Here is a 19,344-nt window from a genome sequence, read left to right on the forward strand (position 1 = left end):
CATATAACATCTAATTTTAAATTATTTGTTACAAAAACATAGATATTGTTGCGAATTATATTCTTACGCGAAGGCGATACACTTCCGGTGTTGTTAGGCAATTTTGTTTCCTCAACTTGCCATAAAAGGAGAAGTTATAATTTTAGTGTAGTTTTTAATGTTTATGGTAAATTTTAGTGTAGTAAAATGACTGCAAAACTTAAAAAGATCGTCGAAGAGTCTAGAGATACAAAAAATCCCGAACTGGATCTCGTTGATCGAGGAATCGTTAGCTTTTCAGAAGTCCCTGGGTTGAGTAAGTTTGTAACTTTCTACTTTGTTTACATAATTTACCACTGCCACTGGCACTACGGTGACTACCAGTTTACAGTTAGTTTTTTGTTTGTTTATTACACAACATTTTTAATCATCGGCTATTGGATGTCAAACATTTGGTAATTTTGACATAGTTTTATAGAGAACACCTGCTACATTTTTCCATTAGTAGCATGCACCATCCCACAGACAGGATAACAGGGTGTGCACTTTATGGTGGGCCGATCGCCCATGATGATGATTCCCCGGCCCCATGGCGAGTCAAAATACCGTCGGGCAAGTCAAAGTCAAAATCATGTGTCGCCCGCCTGGCGACCGAAAATTTCTGCAGTGTCCCAATTGTTTTATGTACATCAAAATGCAAATAACTAATGTGTGTAAGAGATTGGAAAGTTATTTTTTATTTATTTTTTTCAACTGGTTTCCTATTAGTATCTACGCAACCAAAACTATACAGGACATAATAGTGACCACTTCCAGTCCTTGTTTTTTGAAAATTATAGGCGAGTGGAAAATCGCACACCTCAATATGCTCAGGTGAGTGGAAAATCACTCTACAAAATAAATAAAATAGGCAGAGTAGCTCCGATTGGATTTTGACCGGTATGTCTACAATATTGTCTATTAAACCAGTGTTTCCCAATTTGTTCAACAAAGAGAAATACCAGTTTAACGACTACATGGAAGCCACTGCCATGGTTTTCATTTTTATTGTTTTAATAAACGGACCTTCCTATCAGCTATATGAGCTATGAAAACTGTTGATTTTTGTAAACAGTGTACATACACTCATCTATTTTATGTGTGCCGTTTGTTGAGTGTAACATGCGCTGTTTTTCACACTCGTCAGATTGAAATTACGTCACTGTATGAGCACGATCGCACCTGCGCACTTTAAAAAGCAAGGTCTGCACTTCCCCAGTCAATCAAACAGTCAAAAACCATTCGGAATGCCTCGGCTGGTTTTGATTATGTATTCAGAAAACCTTGGCCACGTAAATATGTATTTGTATGTTCAGTCGGAACACCTAGGCCATGTCCGTCTTGACTTTCCATAAATTTAGTTACAATCGAAACAACTCGTCACATTCCGCTATGTTTCACCAAAAGATTTGTTTACAAGCCTGAGGTTTTCAGAAGTTACATTGTGTTGGAATGGTTTCGTTTCTTACGGAATATACCGAGTCTACTATACCAAACACCCAGTCGTCACTGAGAATGATGTCAACAGCACATGTGAGTGTTGTAGGAACTACAAACTAACTGAAACTCTTGACAGGTTGCTAGTTATTTCGTACCATAGTCCATTCGTACCATATGCATGGTCCTTTTATACCATTGCAAAAAATAATTTTGTACCATAGTCATTTCGTACCTTGGTCATTTCATACTGAAAGTCATTTCGTACCACAACAAAAGTTTGTAATGACAGACGTAATATCAGCCTGGCAGTGTCTTTTACAAAATAACATTACATTACAAACCTCTGTAAGAACTAAGATGTATACTCCATCTGCAACTGAATAAAAATAATAACAAAAATACAAATAAATAATCGTCCATTTCATACTATCCAAAACAAAAATTGCAAGCTTAATAAATAGCTGGTAACTACCTTGCGACAAGGTTGTACAAGCATATTTTACACAGTAGTAACTACCACGTTTCGAGCTAGTATTTGGAACCTTTTTACAACCATTCGACCAGCTTGTTGCATGCTTGCAGCAAGCTTCCCACCAGTTTCTTGCATGCTTGCAACTAGCATCTTGCAGGCTTCTCGCACGCTTGCGACGAGCTTATCGCACGCTTTACAAGCCACATATAAGGTATGTAACAAGGTTTGGACGTAGAACAACCACACATTCTACGTCCTTTCAGACTAGGATAACACATGTCAACCACAGCTTTTGATATACCAGTCGTGGTGCACTGGCTGGAACGAGATATGGCCTATCGACAGAGATTACTTCTAGACAGACCATGCATGCATCAAGTGAGCACTTTAACACAGGACTACATCCTGTCCCAGTTTACAGTGATGTTACCTATAACACACCAGCTTCACTTCAAACTTACGCACTCTGTACATAATACCTTGATACACACCTCGGTGGTGTAGTGGTTTAAGCCATTAGACATAGGCTGGTAGGTACTGGGTTCACATCCTGGTACTGCCTCACACTACTCAGTGGAGGATAGGTGTATGGCCTCTACACCGACTTCTCTCTTACTAACCCACTGTCCTGGATTGACAGCCCAGATAATTAACCAAGGGGTGTGAACATCAATCAAAACAATACTTATCAAGAAAGAAAGAAAGAAATGTTTTATTTAACGACGCACTCAACACATTTTATTTACGGTTATATGGTGTCAGACATATGGTTAAGGACCACACAGATTTTCAGAGGAAACCCGCTGTCGCCACATAGGCTACTCTTTTACGACAGGCAGCAAGGGATCTTTTATTTGCGCTTCCCACAGGCAGGATAGCACAAACCATGGCCTTTGTTGAACCAGTTATGGATCACTGGTCGGTGCAAGTGGTTTACACCTACCCATTGAGCCTTGCAGAGCACTCACTCAGGGTTTGGAGTCTGTATCTGGATTAAAAAACCCATGCCTCGACTGGGATCCGAACACAGTACCTACCAGCCTGTAGACAATACTTATCAAATTTATCAGTGTGCAATATCAAACACAGGATACCTGTTTACTCGTATAAAAATGTGTCACTTGGCATGAATACAGTTCTTACTTGTTAAATCTAATTTTTACCAAAATCGTGAAAGCATACATCAGTGTTCGAGATTAAAAATTTGGAGCAGTATCCCAGTTGGATACTAACATTTCAAAATCGGGTATCCCACCTGAGAATTTAGTGGAATTCATAAATAACATCGTAACAAACTTGGACGACACTGTTCTCGTTCCCAGTCTATTGCAACGCCGCAATCGTGGAATTTGTAAAATTGGCAATCAAATGGAATCTATTTTTGAATAATACTAACATAAATGGATATTTAGCAGTAATTTACAAGTGATTCTGATATTATTAATGATAAACTTACCTGTATCAATTTTCTGCAGATGTGGAATCAATATCTCAAATAAAATTTGAAGGGAGGAAACATCCAACAAAACCAATAGCGTCTTAGCGGTTCCCAGTCTATTGCTACGCCGCTATTGCTCCAGTGTAGCATTAGACTGGGTGGATATATTGTTACGGCATGGCATTAGACTGGGTACGAGCTCGAAAATACTGTTACTTAACTTCACCAAAAAATAAAAACGCAGGATTAAAAAAGTCCCAAAACATTATATGGTATCCCGGTGGGATACTGGGTTCTTGAAGTCTGTTATCCAAAATTAAATTCTGGTATCCCCGGGATATTGGGATATCATTAATCTCAAAAACTGTATATGTATGTTTCATGTACATTGTAAGTAAAGCCCTCATAGAGAACTAAATTGAAAAAGACAAAATTATGAATCTAATGGAATATAATGATCAATATTTGAAGATAATCTCTGTTTAACTTGCTCTATATATATATACATCATATATTCCTTCCATAATATTCCCTGCTGTATATATGAAAAGAATAGTTTTATAATTATAATCATTTAAAGCCAACATTAATCAGCTTTATATACATTGTATATTCCTTTCATAATGTTTCACCATAAGAGTTTTATATTCATTTAAAGCCAACATTAATTATACAGTAATCATTTATTTTGTCAAAAGAGCAACTTAAAAACAAATTAAATCTGCAAAAATTGTTTTGGGTATATGGCCTTTTACCCTCTAGCAGAAACCGTGAATGTATGTATGATTTTTTTAAATTTCAAGTCGTTGTATATTAATTATTAGAGATGATGGACTGATATTCATCAAACTGGACCCCACTCCCACTCAGTGTATTGCATCCAGGGGTGGAAAACATGGAATCAGACCTACATGTACCTGTATCTAGACGTATTCAGCTCAATAGAAGTAACCAGCCTCGGTGGCATTGTGGTTAGGCCATCAGTCTACAGGCTGGTAGGTACTGGGTTCGGATCCCAATCGAGACATGGGATTTTTAATTCAGATACCGACTCCAAACCCTGAGTGAGTGCTCCGCAAGGCTCAATGGGTAGGTGTAAGCCACTTGCACCAACCAGTGGTCTGTAACTGGTTCAACAAAGGCCATGGTTTGTGCTATCCTGCCTGTGGGAAGCGCAAATAAAAGATCCCTTGCTGCCTGCCGTAAAAGAGTAGCCTATGTGGCGACAGTGGGATTCCTCTAAAAAACAGTGTCAGAATGACCATATGTTTGACATCCAATAGCCGATGATAAGATAAAAAATCAATGTGCTCTAGTGGCATCGTTAAATAAAAACAAACTTTACTCGGTAGAAGTAATTTTCACCGTCAAAGTTACATGTAATGGGCGATACGTAGCCCAGACTTTGTGCAGTCAGTCTAGGAGCGATCTCCTTTGGTGGACCCATTCGGCTATTTCTCGTTCCAGCCAGTGCACCACGACTGGTATATCAAAGGTCGTGGTATGTGCTATCCTGTCTGTGGGATGATCCCATACTACTAATGGAAAACTATAGTGGGTTTGCTTTCTAAGACTTACAATGTATGTCAAAATTACCAGCTGTGAGACATCCAATAGCTGATCCAATCAATGTTCTCTAGTGGTGTCGCTTAACAAGACAGACTAAACTTTTGTACATGGCAATATTTCTTGTTCTTTTTTTCAGTGCAATTACGACATGTAACGAGGATCACTGCCAGCCACAACAGGATTGCAAGTTCGTATATCTTGGTTTTTATCAGTTAACATTTAAATTCCACTTACATTCATTTATTCTTTCATTTTTCTGCATTTTTATCTTTCTTCCTATTCAGGTTTTTTTTTCATCCTTTCTTTTCTCTTCAAATCAAAACTTACTCGGGCACAAGTAACAAAATAGTTTGGTACATTTCAATCACTAAAAGTATATGTGTATATCTGTAAAAATATGTTTATGTATGTATACATTATGTATGAGTATGTATGGATATGTATGTACATGAGTATGTTACAAACACTTTGTAAGTCAATGATTGAAGACTCACCATCCGTGACATTGTCACATTGATTAGAGTTCGAAACTCGCCAAAAAATATCGTGGCCCCAAAAATAATGCATGTTGACAAATTACGGAAAGTGAAGCATGAGCAAGATTTTAATGTGGAATACAAATATTAACAGTGGCTCATATGTTATACATGTGTAGCTCTAAAGAAAATAATATTTGGGCAATTAACGCCATTCATTTTTTTAAATTTAAGTCTCCCAAACAGGACATTGGTCGTTTTTGGCGACCTGGCCACGGGCCGTTTCGAGTCCTGTTGATCAGTGGCAATAAAAAATGTCAAGACATTTAACTTACAAAATTTTAAATATATAAACTACTGGCACAGTGTAAAAAGTTGTTTCAAGTTACAGCCAGGGGGATGTTTTTTTTTCTCCAATAAAACAAACTGACATAAATTGAGAATTCATATGGAATGTGCATGTATGTGTAGCTTAGTATATAGAAAACGGGCTTTATAATACCTAGGGTATTTTTTATATACCCGTATTGTTTAGTTATGCAACGTACACATATATGTAGCTGGGAGCTTTGTTTTATTTTGGTATTTCCCAAGATAAACTTGTGATAATCTTCTTTTTTTGTTTATCCAAAGCTACTGTTAAGTACTAGTACTATTTTTTAATTTTAAACTAATTTTTATACAGGGCTTCTAGATTATGGTAGCCCCACTCCCATGGCTAGTAATATTCAATATTGGGCTAGTAAATAACTACTATTGCCATGCCCGACGGCTAGTGAACTTTTTGTGTCAAATGTTGCAGTTAAGCCTATTGTGTAAATATGAATATCCTGCCCCCACACCAACCCCCCAATGTTAGTATTTTTAAGCTCTATATCGCTCTTTAGGTGACATATTTGATTATTACTATTACTTAGTAAACTTGTTTTAACTTAAAAGTAAAGTAGGGCTAGTAAAAATTTTAAATCACTGATCCCATGGCTAGTGGATTAATATTTTTTTCTAGAAGCCCTGTTTTAAAATAAAAACAAACTACCACGGTGACTTAAAAAAAAGCTGTTGTATATGCACCAGGAGTCGAATTAAAAATTTTGGGAGGCAAGTCAAATGTTGCCTTCGGTAAACCTTGGCCCTGAGAAAAAACATTTTGTCCCTCGGGTTGGAATTGCCTTATCTATACAAATGTACCTCACAACGGTGATAGATTCTATGAATCTTTAAAATGTAGCAGACAAGTAGATTTCCATTTTTATGTACATAAATTTTGGTATTTTGGATCTACATGTCTTTCTGTTTTTTCCCGCCAGGTATTCCTGCTAATATCGCTGATTTTGTCAATTTGGAAATCTTGAATCTTTTCAACAACTGCATTGAGGTAAGATTGTGTTCAAGAGGTTTACAAGAATAAAACCAGCTGCTTAGGGGCCATTCAATTATAATACATTGTAACATACACAGGACTTCTAGAATTATTATAAAATCCACTAGCCATGGGATCAGTGATTAAAAGGATTTTCTAGCCACGATTAAAAATTCACTAGCCCTACTTTACTTAAAGTTCATACAATTTGACTAAATCATAGTAATAATCAGATATTCAATGTTGGGCTAGTAAATAACTACTGTTGCCATGCCCGATGGCTAGTGGGAAAAATAAAGAGTGGTCAAATGCTGCATTTTAGTATATTTTGTAAATATGAATATCCTGCCCCCACCCCCATCCCCCAGTTTTAGTGTGTTCAAGCTCTAGCTCTCTCTTTAGGTGACATATTTACTATTAGTAAAATTGTATTAAATTAAAGTAAAGTAGGGCTAGTGAATTTTCAATCATGGCTTAGTAAATTTTAAAAATCACTGTTCCCATGGCTAGTGGATTTTATAGAAATTCTAGAAGCCTTGCAAGGAGGGGATTGTGTAATGTGTTGGGAAATGTTATTGGAGGGGGGAGTCTGTCAAGTGTTGTGTTCTGAAATGTTATGGGAGGGGGGACTCCGTCAAGTGTTGTGTTGGGAAATGTTATGGGAGGGTGGAGCCCATCAGGTGTTGTGTTGTGAAATGTTATGGGAGGGTGGAGCCCATCAGGTGTTGTGTTGTGAAATGTTATGGGAGGGTGGAGCCCATCAGGTGTTGTGTTGTGAAATGTTATGGGAGGGTGGAGCCCATCAGGTGTTGTGTTGTGAAATGTTATGGGAGGGTGGAGCCCATCAGGTGTTGTGTTGTGAAATGTTATGGGAGGGTGGAGCCCATCAGGTGTTGTGTTGTGAAATGTTATGGGAGGGTGGAGCCCATCAGGTGTTGTGTTGGGAAATGTTATGGGAGGGGGGAGTCCATCAAGTGTTGTGTTGTGAAATGTTATGGGAGGGGGGAGTCCATCAAGTGTTGTGTTGTGAAATGTTATGGGAGGGGGGAGTCCGTCAAGTGTTGTGTTGTGAAATGTTATGGGAGGGTGGAGCCCATCAAGTGTTGTGTTGTGAAATGTTATGGGAGGGGGGAGTCCATCAAGTGTTGTGTTGTGAAATGTTATGGGAGGGTGGAGCCCATCAGGTGTTGTGTTGTGAAATGTTATGGGAGGGGGAGTCCATCAAGTGTTGTGTTGTGAAATGTTATGGGAGGGGGGAGTCCATCAAGTGTTGTGTTGTGAAATGTTATGGGAGGGGGGAGTCCATCAAGTGTTGTGTTGTGAAATGTTATGGGAGGGGGGAGTCCGTCAAGTGTTGTGTTGTGAAATGTTATGGGAGGGTGGAGCCCATCAGGTGTTGTGTTGTGAAATGTTATGGGAGGGGGGAGTCCATCAAGTGTTGTGTTGTGAAATGTTATGGGAGGGGGGAGTCCGTCAAGTGTTGTGTTGTGAAATGTTATGGGAGGGTGGAGCCCATCAGGTATTACCTAAACATTTTGAAATTAATGTCATACACAGGCCTCTGAAGATTACGAGAATGATCATCTCCTTCGTGCGTTGATAATGCAAATATAATTTTGCGTAACCTATTTTTGTTTGTGCAAAATTTGGAGCACCATTTACTTTACCTAGATTTATTTCTGTGTAACCGATAAATGGGTCACACAGATTTTCAATTGACAGAACCTGCGCACATAAATTAAAATGTAGCCAGTCTAAGAGGCTGTAGTATTCAGGGCTTCTAGAATTTTTATAAAATCCACTAGCCATGGGATCAGTGATTAAAAACAATTCACTAGCCCTACTTTACTTTAAGTTGATACAATTTTACTAAATAATAGTAATAATCAGATATGTCGCCTAAAGAGGGAAATAGAGCTTAAAAGCACTAATATTGGGGGTTGGGTGGGGGCAGGATATTCATATTTACAAAATAGACTAAATTGCAACTTTTGACTTTTTTTCACTAGCCGTCGGGCATGGCAATTGTAGTTATTTACTAGCCCAACATTGAATATCACTAGCCATGGGAGTGGGGCTACCATAATCTAGAAGCCCTGTTATTAGTAGTACTCTACTTAACATGTTCTAGGAACAACATCTTATTGTAACGTGTAAACCCTGAAATCGTATAAATATTTGTAGGGATTTCAAGTCATGATGACACCATAGTAATTAGAACACATTCTATTCTCTACTACAGATCAAAAGCTCCCTACTAAACAAATCACATTAACATATTCCCTTTAAGAGTTCTGTCCCTTTGCATTTTTTGTGTGTTTTGGAGGTTGATTTGTTTATAATACCAGCTTTGGTGGCAGCGTGGTTAAGCTATTGGACATACGGCTGGTAGGTACAGGGTTCGTAGCCCGGTACCGCCTCCAACCCAGAGCGAGTTTTAACTACTCAATGGGTAGGTGTACGGTCACTACACCCTCTTCTCTCTCACTAACCACTAACCCACTGTCCTGGTCAGACAGCCCAGATAGCTGAGGTGTGCCCAGGACAGCGTTCTTGAACCTTAATTAGATATAAGCAATTGGAAGTAATGTGTCAGTAGGACCTGATATTGTTAAAAATGGCCACTGAATGATTCTTTTATTACATAATTTAACATCAGTACATTTTGTACATTGGTATTTTTTAAAATTTAAATTAATATACTGTAAATCATAAAATATTAGCCATCTTAAAATTTAACAAAATCCAAATAAGTAACATATCAGCGACAGAGAATTTAGCGAGGTCGTCATATCAGAAACTAAAAAAAGAATAAGCTTAAGTTGTAGGATCCGGTGAAATAATGTTTTTGATGAATCTTGATGTTATGCAGCTTACAGACATGTTGAATTTAGTAGAAAATTGCGGTAATGTGCATGCTAACTAACTATTGTTGTTTGCTATCCTTTGGTTTAATCAATAGCAGGTATCCATTGTTGTGCCTTCAGTTTAATCACAGACAAAACAGTCTGTTGTATGTCTCTTTAAATTTAGCGTCTTGTATGGCGTTGCTAAATTCGCTAACATTTTATGGTAGCTAACATTTCCTGAATTACAGTATGTATGTGCTGTTAATTTCCAATAAAATATGTTTAAACTGATGTGCTTTGTTTAACGTCATGTCTTCCCACACATTACAGTGTTACAACATACACATCATTACCGTACTATAAAAATCCTGAAATTAATGCGATCATAATATTAATGCGAAAAATGCGAGTTCATGTCTATGTGTGCCACGTTATTAAAACAAAAGAAACAAAGATTAAAATTCTAATATATTTATAAAACACAACTGTCCACAATAGGCCAGCCAGATGCCAACCAAGTGTGACAACTGCAGGGTCTTTGGCCACCCTATCAAAAGCTGACACGATTCATCACCTGTGACGGCCTCGGTGGCGTCGTGGCAGGCCATCGGTCTACAGGCTGGTAGGTACTGGGTTCGGATCCCAGTCGAGGCATGGAATTTTTAATTCAGATACCGACTCCAAACCCTGAGTGAGTGCTCCGCAAGGCTCAATGGGTAGGTGTAAACCACTTGCACCGACCAGTGATCCATAACTGGTTCAACAAAGGCCATGGTTTGTGCTATCCTGCCTGTGGGAAGCGCAAATAAAAGATCCCTTGCTGCCTGTCGTAAAAAAGAGTAGCCTATGTGGCGACAGCGGGTCTCCTCTAAAAACAGTGTCAGAATGACCATATGTTTGACGTCCAATAGCCGATGATAAGTTTAAAAATCAATGTGCTCTAGTGGCGTCGTTAAATAAAACAAACTTTCATCACCTGTGAATGGGTTTTAGCAAGGCTAATCCTGAGGCCAACCATTTTTTTTTTTTGATCTCACCAAAAACACATGACATCAAACAGGTTGTTAATTGATGTGTACACAGACATGTTAGGGAATTGATCTCATTGAAGACACCTGTAATATGGATTTTACCAAAAAGTACACAGACGTGTTAGGGAATTGATCTCATTGAAGACACCTGTAATATGGATTTTACCAAAAAGTACACAGACGTGTTAGGGAATTGATCTCATTGAAGACACCTGTAATATGGATTTTACCAAAAAGTACACAGACGTGTTAGGGAATTGATCTCATTGAAGACACCTGTAATATGGATTTTACCAAAAAGTACACAGACGTGTTAGGGAATTGATCTCATTGAAGACACCTGTAATATGGATTTTACCAAAAAGTATACAGACGTGTTAGGGAATTGATCTCATTGAAGACACCTGTAATATGGATTTTACCAAAAAGTACACAGAAGTGTTAGGGAATTGATCTCATTGAAGACACCTGTAATATGGATTTTACCAAAAAGTACACAGACATGTTAGGGAATTGATCTCATTGAAGACACCTGTAAGTACACAGACATGTTAGGGAATTGATCTCATTGAAGACACCTGTAATATGGATTTTACCAAAAAGTACACAGACATGTTAGGGAATTGATCTCATTGAAGACACCTGTAATATGGATTTTACCAAAAAGTACACAGACATGTTAGGGAATTGATCTCATTGAAGACACCTGTAATATGGATTTTACCAAAAAGTACACAGGCGTGTTAGGGAATTGATCTCATTGAAGACACCTGTAATATGGATTTTACCAAAAAGTACACAGACATGTTAGGGAATTGATCTCATTGAAGACACCTGTAAGTACACAGACATGTTAGGGAATTGATCTCAATGAAGACACCTGTAAGTACACAGACATGTTAGGGAATTGATCTCATTGAAGACACCTGTAATATGGATTTTACCAAAAAGTACACAGACATGTTAGGGAATTGATCTCATTGAAGACACCTGTAAGTACACAGACATGTTAGGGAATTGATCTCATTGAAGACACCTGTAATATGGATTTTACCAAAAAGTACACAGGCGTGTTAGGGAATTGATCTTATTGAAGACACCTGTAATATGGATTTTACCAAAAAGTACACAGGCGTGTTAGGGAATTGATCTCATTGAAGACACCTGTAATATGGATTTTACCAAAAAGTACACAGGCGTGTTAGGGAATTGATCTCATTGAAGACACCTGTAATATGGATTTTACCAAAAAGTACACAGACATGTTAGGGAATTGATCTCATTGAAGACACCTGTAATATGGATTTTACCAAAAAGTACACAGACATGTTCTAAAAGGAAAGTAATATTTCAAAGGGAGGCCACTCGTATTAATTTCATGTTGCATTTTAGTCTTCCCACCATCGCTCGCATTAATTTAGGGATGCATTAATTTCAGGATAGATCTACAGTATATCTACAGTTTTAAGAATAAGTATTTAGTTTCTTCATGTTTTTTAAATGTATAGATATGTCTCTCAATTATTTATTTTGATTGCAGGACTTACCTACAACACTATGTACCATGCCTAAGCTAAAGATCTTGAATGTTGGGTGAGTTGAAGGTCTTAACTTGTAATATTTTCACTAGCGGGTTTCCTCTCTCTCAATATCCGTGTGGTCCTTAACCATATGTCTGACGCCATATAACCGTAAATAAAATGTGTTGAGTGCGTCGTTAAATAAAACATTTCTTTCCTTATATCAAGTTTGACTTTCATATGAATTCATTTAAGGGCCATAACTCTGTCAAGCATGAAATTTATCCATGTTTGATTGAGTTGTGGCCCATGAACTTAGGACGTAATATTGTATGGGGACCGGTAGGGGATATGTATTTGTTTTAACAGTACTCGCAGAATGCTTGTTTGCCATTGTACAGGAGATGGTCAGGGATCATTTTATTTAAAATAATTTGATTGATATTATTTTAAGTTAATTGAAAATTTGTTAGCAGCTATTGTTTAATTAAACATTAATGTTTTAAAATTATGTAGCAGTCTCTGAAACTTGTGTAGCGAATCGCGACATAATACTGAACAAAATGTTTCGTGATGGTATTTTTCGTATTTGTACATGATTTTATTTCAGTATGAATAAGATCAGTAGTTTGCCGCGAGGGTTTGGTGCATTTCCTGTTCTTGAGGTTCTTGATCTGACATACAACAATCTCAATGAACAGAGTCTGTCAGCGAACTTCTTCTGTTTAGGTAATTTGTGTACATGTGTGGTGTGTTACAGTTTTCCCTAGACATTGGGCAAGGCATGGTAGACTCAAATAAAAACATTTGGGGCATTTTCGCCATTTTCAAGACACTTTCAGTTACTTTTCATTAAAAACAATTTTTTTTAATTGTAACAAAAATAAGCGTAATTAATGTGCATGCTTTAATAAATGAATGGGAAAATATTTAATAGGCATATTTTATTAATTAATAATACATTTTCTGAGTGCTTTTACAAAGTCAGGTTTAGAATTATTTATTAAAAAAAGGCTGTTTAAGGCACCATGACGCTGATTAAGGCACCATGATGCTGATTAAGACAAGATGGCGCTAGATTATTGAGGCAGGGCTACAGATAGCTCTGCCACTTGCCAAATTCACCGATTGTGAATTTTGAGAACAATTGACCAATTTTATTTTAATGTGGCGAAAAAAATTGTGTAATAAGTGATATTTTATTGAAAAATAACTATAGTTTTTGCATTTTTGAGATAATTTGGCTAACATTTTCTGATCACCCAGAGATAGACCTGTGAATCATGGTGCCGCACCATCATGCTAAAACAAACGAGGGAATACACTATGTATCAGTGCTTGAACGTAAGAACTAACTACAGATTCATGATTTGTAATCAAAAGTTTAGATATGAAATGGAATTCTAAGATATCTTGATTATACATTTGTATTAGTTTTACGATGAACACTTGTCCTTAAATTATAAAAAAAGAAGTCCAATTTAATACCTGAATATTTATTTATTTATTTATTTATTTATTAAAAAATGTATTTACTTATTTATAATTATTTATTTCCATTGTGACAACAGATGGAAATTGTAATAATTTTTGTCTTGGTTTATTTTTATTTTTGTCAGATACACTGAGAGCTTTATACCTTGGTGACAATGACTTCGAAACCTTACCGACGGACATTGGCCATCTGAAAAACCTGCAAACAGTAAGTTACCTTCTGTAATGAAACCGATCTAGCTAAACAATGTATCGATCTTTGGAAGTACGTACAAAAAGTGTGGTTTCTTATGTTTAATTTACCTGCAAAAAATAGGATAGCTTTTGGCATTTGAGATAATTAAATAATGTGAATCTTATGTTAATGTTTTTAATGTATATATTAGCAACTCCCAGTTTTGCAGACTAACAGGTTGCATTTTTCAGTAGTACAATATATAGGGTGTTTTTTATTTCTAGTATTTTTCGTACAAATTTACAGAACATACAGAAGTAGGGTAAGTAGATTTTTAGCCATGGCTAGTGGACTTTCAGAACATTCTAGACGTCCTAGGTTAGCACATGTCAAGAAAGTTCAGAACAATGCTTCATTCTTCATAATATTTTTATTAAACGGTTAAAACGAAAACTAAAGTTTGATCAGTTGAGTGTTATTTAAATATTCATACAGTACCAGTACCGTGAGAACAGTAATATGAATGAAGGAAGGAAGGAAGGAAATGTTTAACAACGCACTGAACACATTTTATTTACAGTTACAGTGTATATGGCATCAGACATACGATTAAGGACTACACACGTATATAAAGAGGAAACCCACTGTCACCACTTTTAACATGAATGAATAACAAAGTGTCAGTGTGTACAGTGAAGGGGCTTTATAAAAAATTATATTAATAATGGAAATCTAAATGTGTCGTAACCTATAGTTTATTTTGTGGTAACCTGTACATGGATTACCAGACAGATCGCTTATTTCTATGCCTGTAAGATATGTTATATTTATTGTGTATGAAACCAGAACAATGGTGCAAAATGTGATTTTTGTGTACTTCAATGAAACTGCAGCTTGGCTGTTATGGGAGCGAGACGTAGCCCAGTGGTAAAGTGCTCGCTTGATGCGTGGTCGGGCTGGGATCGATCCCCGTCGGTGGGCCAAATTGGGCTGTTTCTCGTTTCAGCCAGTATATCAAAGGCTGTGGTATGTGTTATCCTGTCTATGGAATGGTGCATATAAACGATCCCATGCTGCTAATCAAAAAGAGAGGCCCATGAAGTGTCAACAGCGGGTTTCCTCCCTCAATATCTGAGTGCGTCATTAAATAAACCATTTCCTTCCTTCCTTCCAATAGCTGATGATTAATAAATCAATGTGCTCTAGTGGTGTCGTTAAACAAAAAAAACCCTTTATTTTGTTGTGTTCAGCTGTGTCTGAGAGAGAACGATCTGGTCATGCTACCGAAGGAAGTCGGTGATCTCCACAGACTCCGAGAACTGCATATCCAAGGCAACAGACTCACCGTGCTGCCTCCCGAGATTGGTGAGCATTTTGGTTTATAAATTCCCATTGTATTTTGGTGTAGCAGTGTCCATCTGTTAATTGTTCTGGTTTGTGTGGGATATAGACCATTGATAAAGTGCTTGCCTAATGTGCACAGTTCAAACTGGAACACATTTTGGTTGATAAATTCACATCGTATTTTGGTGTAGCGTTGTCTGTGTGTCCGTCTGTTAATTGTTCTGGTTTGTGTGGGATATAGACCATTGGTAAAGTGCTTGCCTCATGTATACGGCTCACACTGGAACACATTTTGGTTCAGCCAATTTTTAGATATAGCAGAGTATGTCCTTGAAAATTATTAAATTTTATGGTTAATTTGGGGAATATTTTATCAGCCAAAGACTATATGTTGTAACCACTTTGTATACAAATTAGCAACTGGCTAATTTGTCCATTTACAGGGTGAGCCCTGGATGTGCGGTTGGTGTAGTATCGACCCCTGCCGGTGGGCCTATTGGGTTATTTCTTGTTCCAGCTACGACTAGTATATCAAAGGTTGTGGTATGTGCTATACTGTGTGTGATGGTGCATATAAAAAAAATCCATTGCTACTAATGTAAAAATGCCAGAATCACCAAATGTTTGACATCCAATAGACGATGATTAATGAATCAATGTACTCTAGTGGTGTCGTTAATCAAAATAAACTTTAAGATTTGTCTGGGGTATATCGTCCATATGAATTCATAATAGGAACATAATCCTTGCATGCTAGTACAACTTGTGATGGTGGTGTCATGTACCATAATTAGGTCACTGTGACCTACTTTTCATAGATTACTGCACATTAAAGAAAATTATTGTCTGTGCCATACACTTCAGGTGTACGAAAATGAATATTCTAAATAATAAAATGTAAGTACTCCTAATTTAAATTATTAAAAACGGTTTTAATTATGAAAAATATGTTGTGGTGTTTAAAAACTGGGGTCTGTCCCTTTAATGATTATCACATTGACATTATATTTCTTGTTTTTATTGTGTGTTTTTTTCCATTAACAGGGAATCTGGATTTAGTTGGGATGAAGCAGGTCTTCAAGGCAGACAACAACCCGTGGGTAACACCAATTGCCGACCAGTTTCAAGTCGGGATTTCTCACGTTTTTGATTATATCCGATCAGATACATACAAGTTGTGAGTATATTTAACGTTTGTGAGATGATAGTAAATAAATAAATAAATAAATATACAGAATAATCTCACTGTTAAACACTGTTGGTGAAATGTTTGGATTTGATCAAACGGAACATTCATCTAACATCAATTTTTGACTGTTTGTAATAAAGCAATTACACACAGTAAATGAGACGGAGACATTATACACACACATTTGCTAGATTCTTTTCCTTACAGAACTGAACTCAAGCAATTTTGGCTTGGAGTATTCTTTATAGACAAACAAATCAAACTTTAAATTGTCCAATGTTAAAAGGTCCCGGTTAAATGTGTCCGTATATGTGTGTGTTAGGTGTGTCACGATACACCAATGCTGCTTTGATGTATTATGAACCGGCCTCGGTGGTGTCGTGGTTAGGCCATCGGTCTACAGGCTGGTAGGTACTGGGTTCGGATCCCAGTCAAGGCATGGGATTTTTAATCCAGATACCGACTCCAAACCCTGAGTGAGTGCTCCGTACGGCTCAATGGGTAGGTGTAAACCACTTGCACCAACCAGTGATCCATAACTGGTTCAACAAAGGCCATGGTTTGTGCTATCCTGCCTGTGGGAAGCGCAAATAAAAGATCCTTTGCTGTTAATCGGAAAGAGTAGCCCATGTAGTGGTGACAGCGGGTTTCCTCTCAAAATCTGTGTGGTCCTTAACCATATGTCTGATGCCATATAACCGTAAATAAAATGTGTTGAGTGCGTCGTTAAATAAAACATTTCTTTCTTTCTTTCTTTGATGTATTAAGATACTACAACTGATGATACGATACACTATACCCTTGCTTGTGTATTAATTCATATTTTAATTCCTAGTTTAATTTTGTATTGATTTACCAACACCAATTTGTACTGAGATGTACTTATTCACAAGTTAATTCCTTAAGAAAAAACCCACAATTATATCGGCAGAGAATATGTGCCTGCTTGTGCCAATTTGTCTATGATGTGGTGTTTCCACATTAAAACTGTCTTTAATCAGTGTTTCACTCTTTTAAATAATTTCATCCAAGCTTCAACTTCTAGGAAAACACTGTGAATCAGGTATTGTGATACATATCGTATTGTGTGTTCTGTATCATAATTTGTATCATGTCTTAACACCCCTAGTATGTGTGTGAAATGCCCTGATACCCCATAACCTAACTCAGGTCTTCAAGGCTTGGACTGTTCTTTTTGGAGAGATAAAAACTAGGATTAAATTATTTCTTTTTCTTTTTTTTACTTTCACCTTATGTGTTGTTGTTTTTTATTATTTTAGTCTGTACGGTCGACACATAGCTGCGGGTGCTATCCCTCCTCCAAAGGCGACGGACAAATCGAAGAAAATCAGCCGTGTGCGGCCCAAGTGAAGTCGGGAATTCCAGTTTTTAATGGACACATCATCATACAATGAAGGGGAGATAACCCTTTGCATGCTTTATACCGTATCTCCATATTTAGTGCTACCATTATGCATGTGGAAAGCTGACTCTGTATCTGTGTAGGAGATGTTAACTTTGACTCTTGTCTGTGGTAAACGGAGGTAAATGGGTGTGTGTTGTTTAAAGTGACTGCAATTACTGGATGAAGGATAAAAGGATGGAAGTCTTTGAGGAGTTAAACTGAAGGTTGATTTAGCAGCTTCACAGCAGTGGTAGAAACACTGGCATAGCTGTGGTGGGGGGGATGGGCTATGACCCACCATTTCACATCTCTCTTTCATTTTCCCCACCACCTTTCATATTTGCCCGTCGCCCCATAACACTATTCATAGATAGTTTGCCCCCTGCCTCTCCCCCCACCCCCAATATGAAATCCTGGCTATGCCAATGGTAGAAACTAGCATTAGTCTCCATGTGACAAGGGAACAGAGCTGCTTGGAGACACAAACCATTTAAATGACACTAGTGCCCTAGGTGTGTTGGGTACGTTACAGTGTGATTATGATGTAATAACATGTAATACGAGTTGTATTATACATGTATTTCTTGGTCAGATACAAATGTTACAAATCTGTTCCATCGTGTAGTTCCAGCTGGTATTGGGGGTGAGAAGGCTGATGATTTTTCACTGGTACTAGTAACTTCTCTTTAAGCTACTAATTTTCTATAGTCGTCCCACAAAGAACTCCCTTTTTTCATGCTATGGAATTTACTATCAGATATTTATTCCTGAACTGAATGATTTGTCAATTAACACACAGAAATAGGTTTTGTTTTGGTTATTTTCAAAGCACTTTTACATTTCTTCTTATGTCAAACCAAAGTGAAATTATTTTAAAAAAAACAAACATTTTTTATAGAATGATGGGACAAACTATAGGGCAGCGGATATTATTTTAAAATTTCAACCCCTTTTCACATGGCGAAACCTTTATCCACTTTTCCTGCTAGACAGTATAGAAAGGCAGTGCAATAAAAAATACAGTGAAAGAGCATACTCATTATTATTTATTCACATCTTATCTTGTCTTAATTTATCCAGTTTCTGTTTTACTTGGAGATAATTCCATTGATGGGGCTTACTGACCCTGGGTCAAACATTGGTGTGTTCAGGAGGGCTGAGTGCTTGAAAACTATTTGACTGGTACCATCACCTACTGAGTACATGTGGTATAACGTTTATTAGACGCAGAAACCAGTCTAGTGAGCGACTACTCTTCCTTCTGAGCTGGTGCTTGTAAAACTTTTAAAGTCTAATAGAGTCTGAGACAGTAATGTCATGATAACCCCATACAAATTGTATGTGTGACGTCATTAAAGATTTTATAAAGTACGGGCACAGTTGTGTGGCAGTGTGTGTGTGAACATTTGATAAAATAGCAGGGCTCAAAAAAGGAAGTAAAATATGGCCTGATGTTGTTGGGGTGGGGTTTTTTTAAATAACAGGCCAAAAGAAATATATCTTGCTAAGGAAAAACATATGGCCTGCTGGAAAACGGTCATCACATGGTGAGTGGAGGGTTTGA

General features: G+C 37.3%; 1 protein-coding gene across 1 annotated transcript; it reads left to right on the forward strand.

The window, feature by feature from the left end:
- Positions 1 to 90: 90 nt before the first annotated feature.
- Positions 91 to 18,810, forward strand: LOC121384999 (ras suppressor protein 1-like). The gene is made up of 9 exons (XM_041515522.1): positions 91 to 295; positions 5,074 to 5,124; positions 6,721 to 6,788; positions 12,194 to 12,246; positions 12,784 to 12,902; positions 13,793 to 13,875; positions 15,093 to 15,207; positions 16,231 to 16,363; positions 17,656 to 18,810. Exons 1-9 carry the CDS (start codon positions 187 to 189, stop codon positions 17,744 to 17,746), a joined length of 822 nt encoding a protein of 273 aa, XP_041371456.1. The 5' UTR covers positions 91 to 186; the 3' UTR covers positions 17,747 to 18,810.
- The last annotated feature ends 534 nt before the right edge of the window (positions 18,811 to 19,344 follow it).

This window comes from Gigantopelta aegis, chromosome 11, assembly GCF_016097555.1.
Source record: "Gigantopelta aegis isolate Gae_Host chromosome 11, Gae_host_genome, whole genome shotgun sequence".
NCBI classification, from domain to species: Eukaryota; Metazoa; Mollusca; class Gastropoda; order Neomphalida; family Peltospiridae; genus Gigantopelta; species Gigantopelta aegis.

What these genes read in the sequence shown, in the direction of transcription:
- LOC121384999 (XM_041515522.1), top strand. Translation starts at nt 187, where the DNA reads ATGACTGCAAAACTTAAAAAGATCGTCGAAGAGTCTAGAGATACAAAA. An exon ending in CTAAAGATCTTGAATGTTGG is followed by an intron (nt 12,247 to 12,783) that starts GTGAGTTGAAGG and finishes ATTTTATTTCAG; the next exon opens with TATGAATAAGATCAGTAGTT. An exon ending in ATCTGAAAAACCTGCAAACA is followed by an intron (nt 13,876 to 15,092) that starts GTAAGTTACCTT and finishes TGTTGTGTTCAG; the next exon opens with CTGTGTCTGAGAGAGAACGA.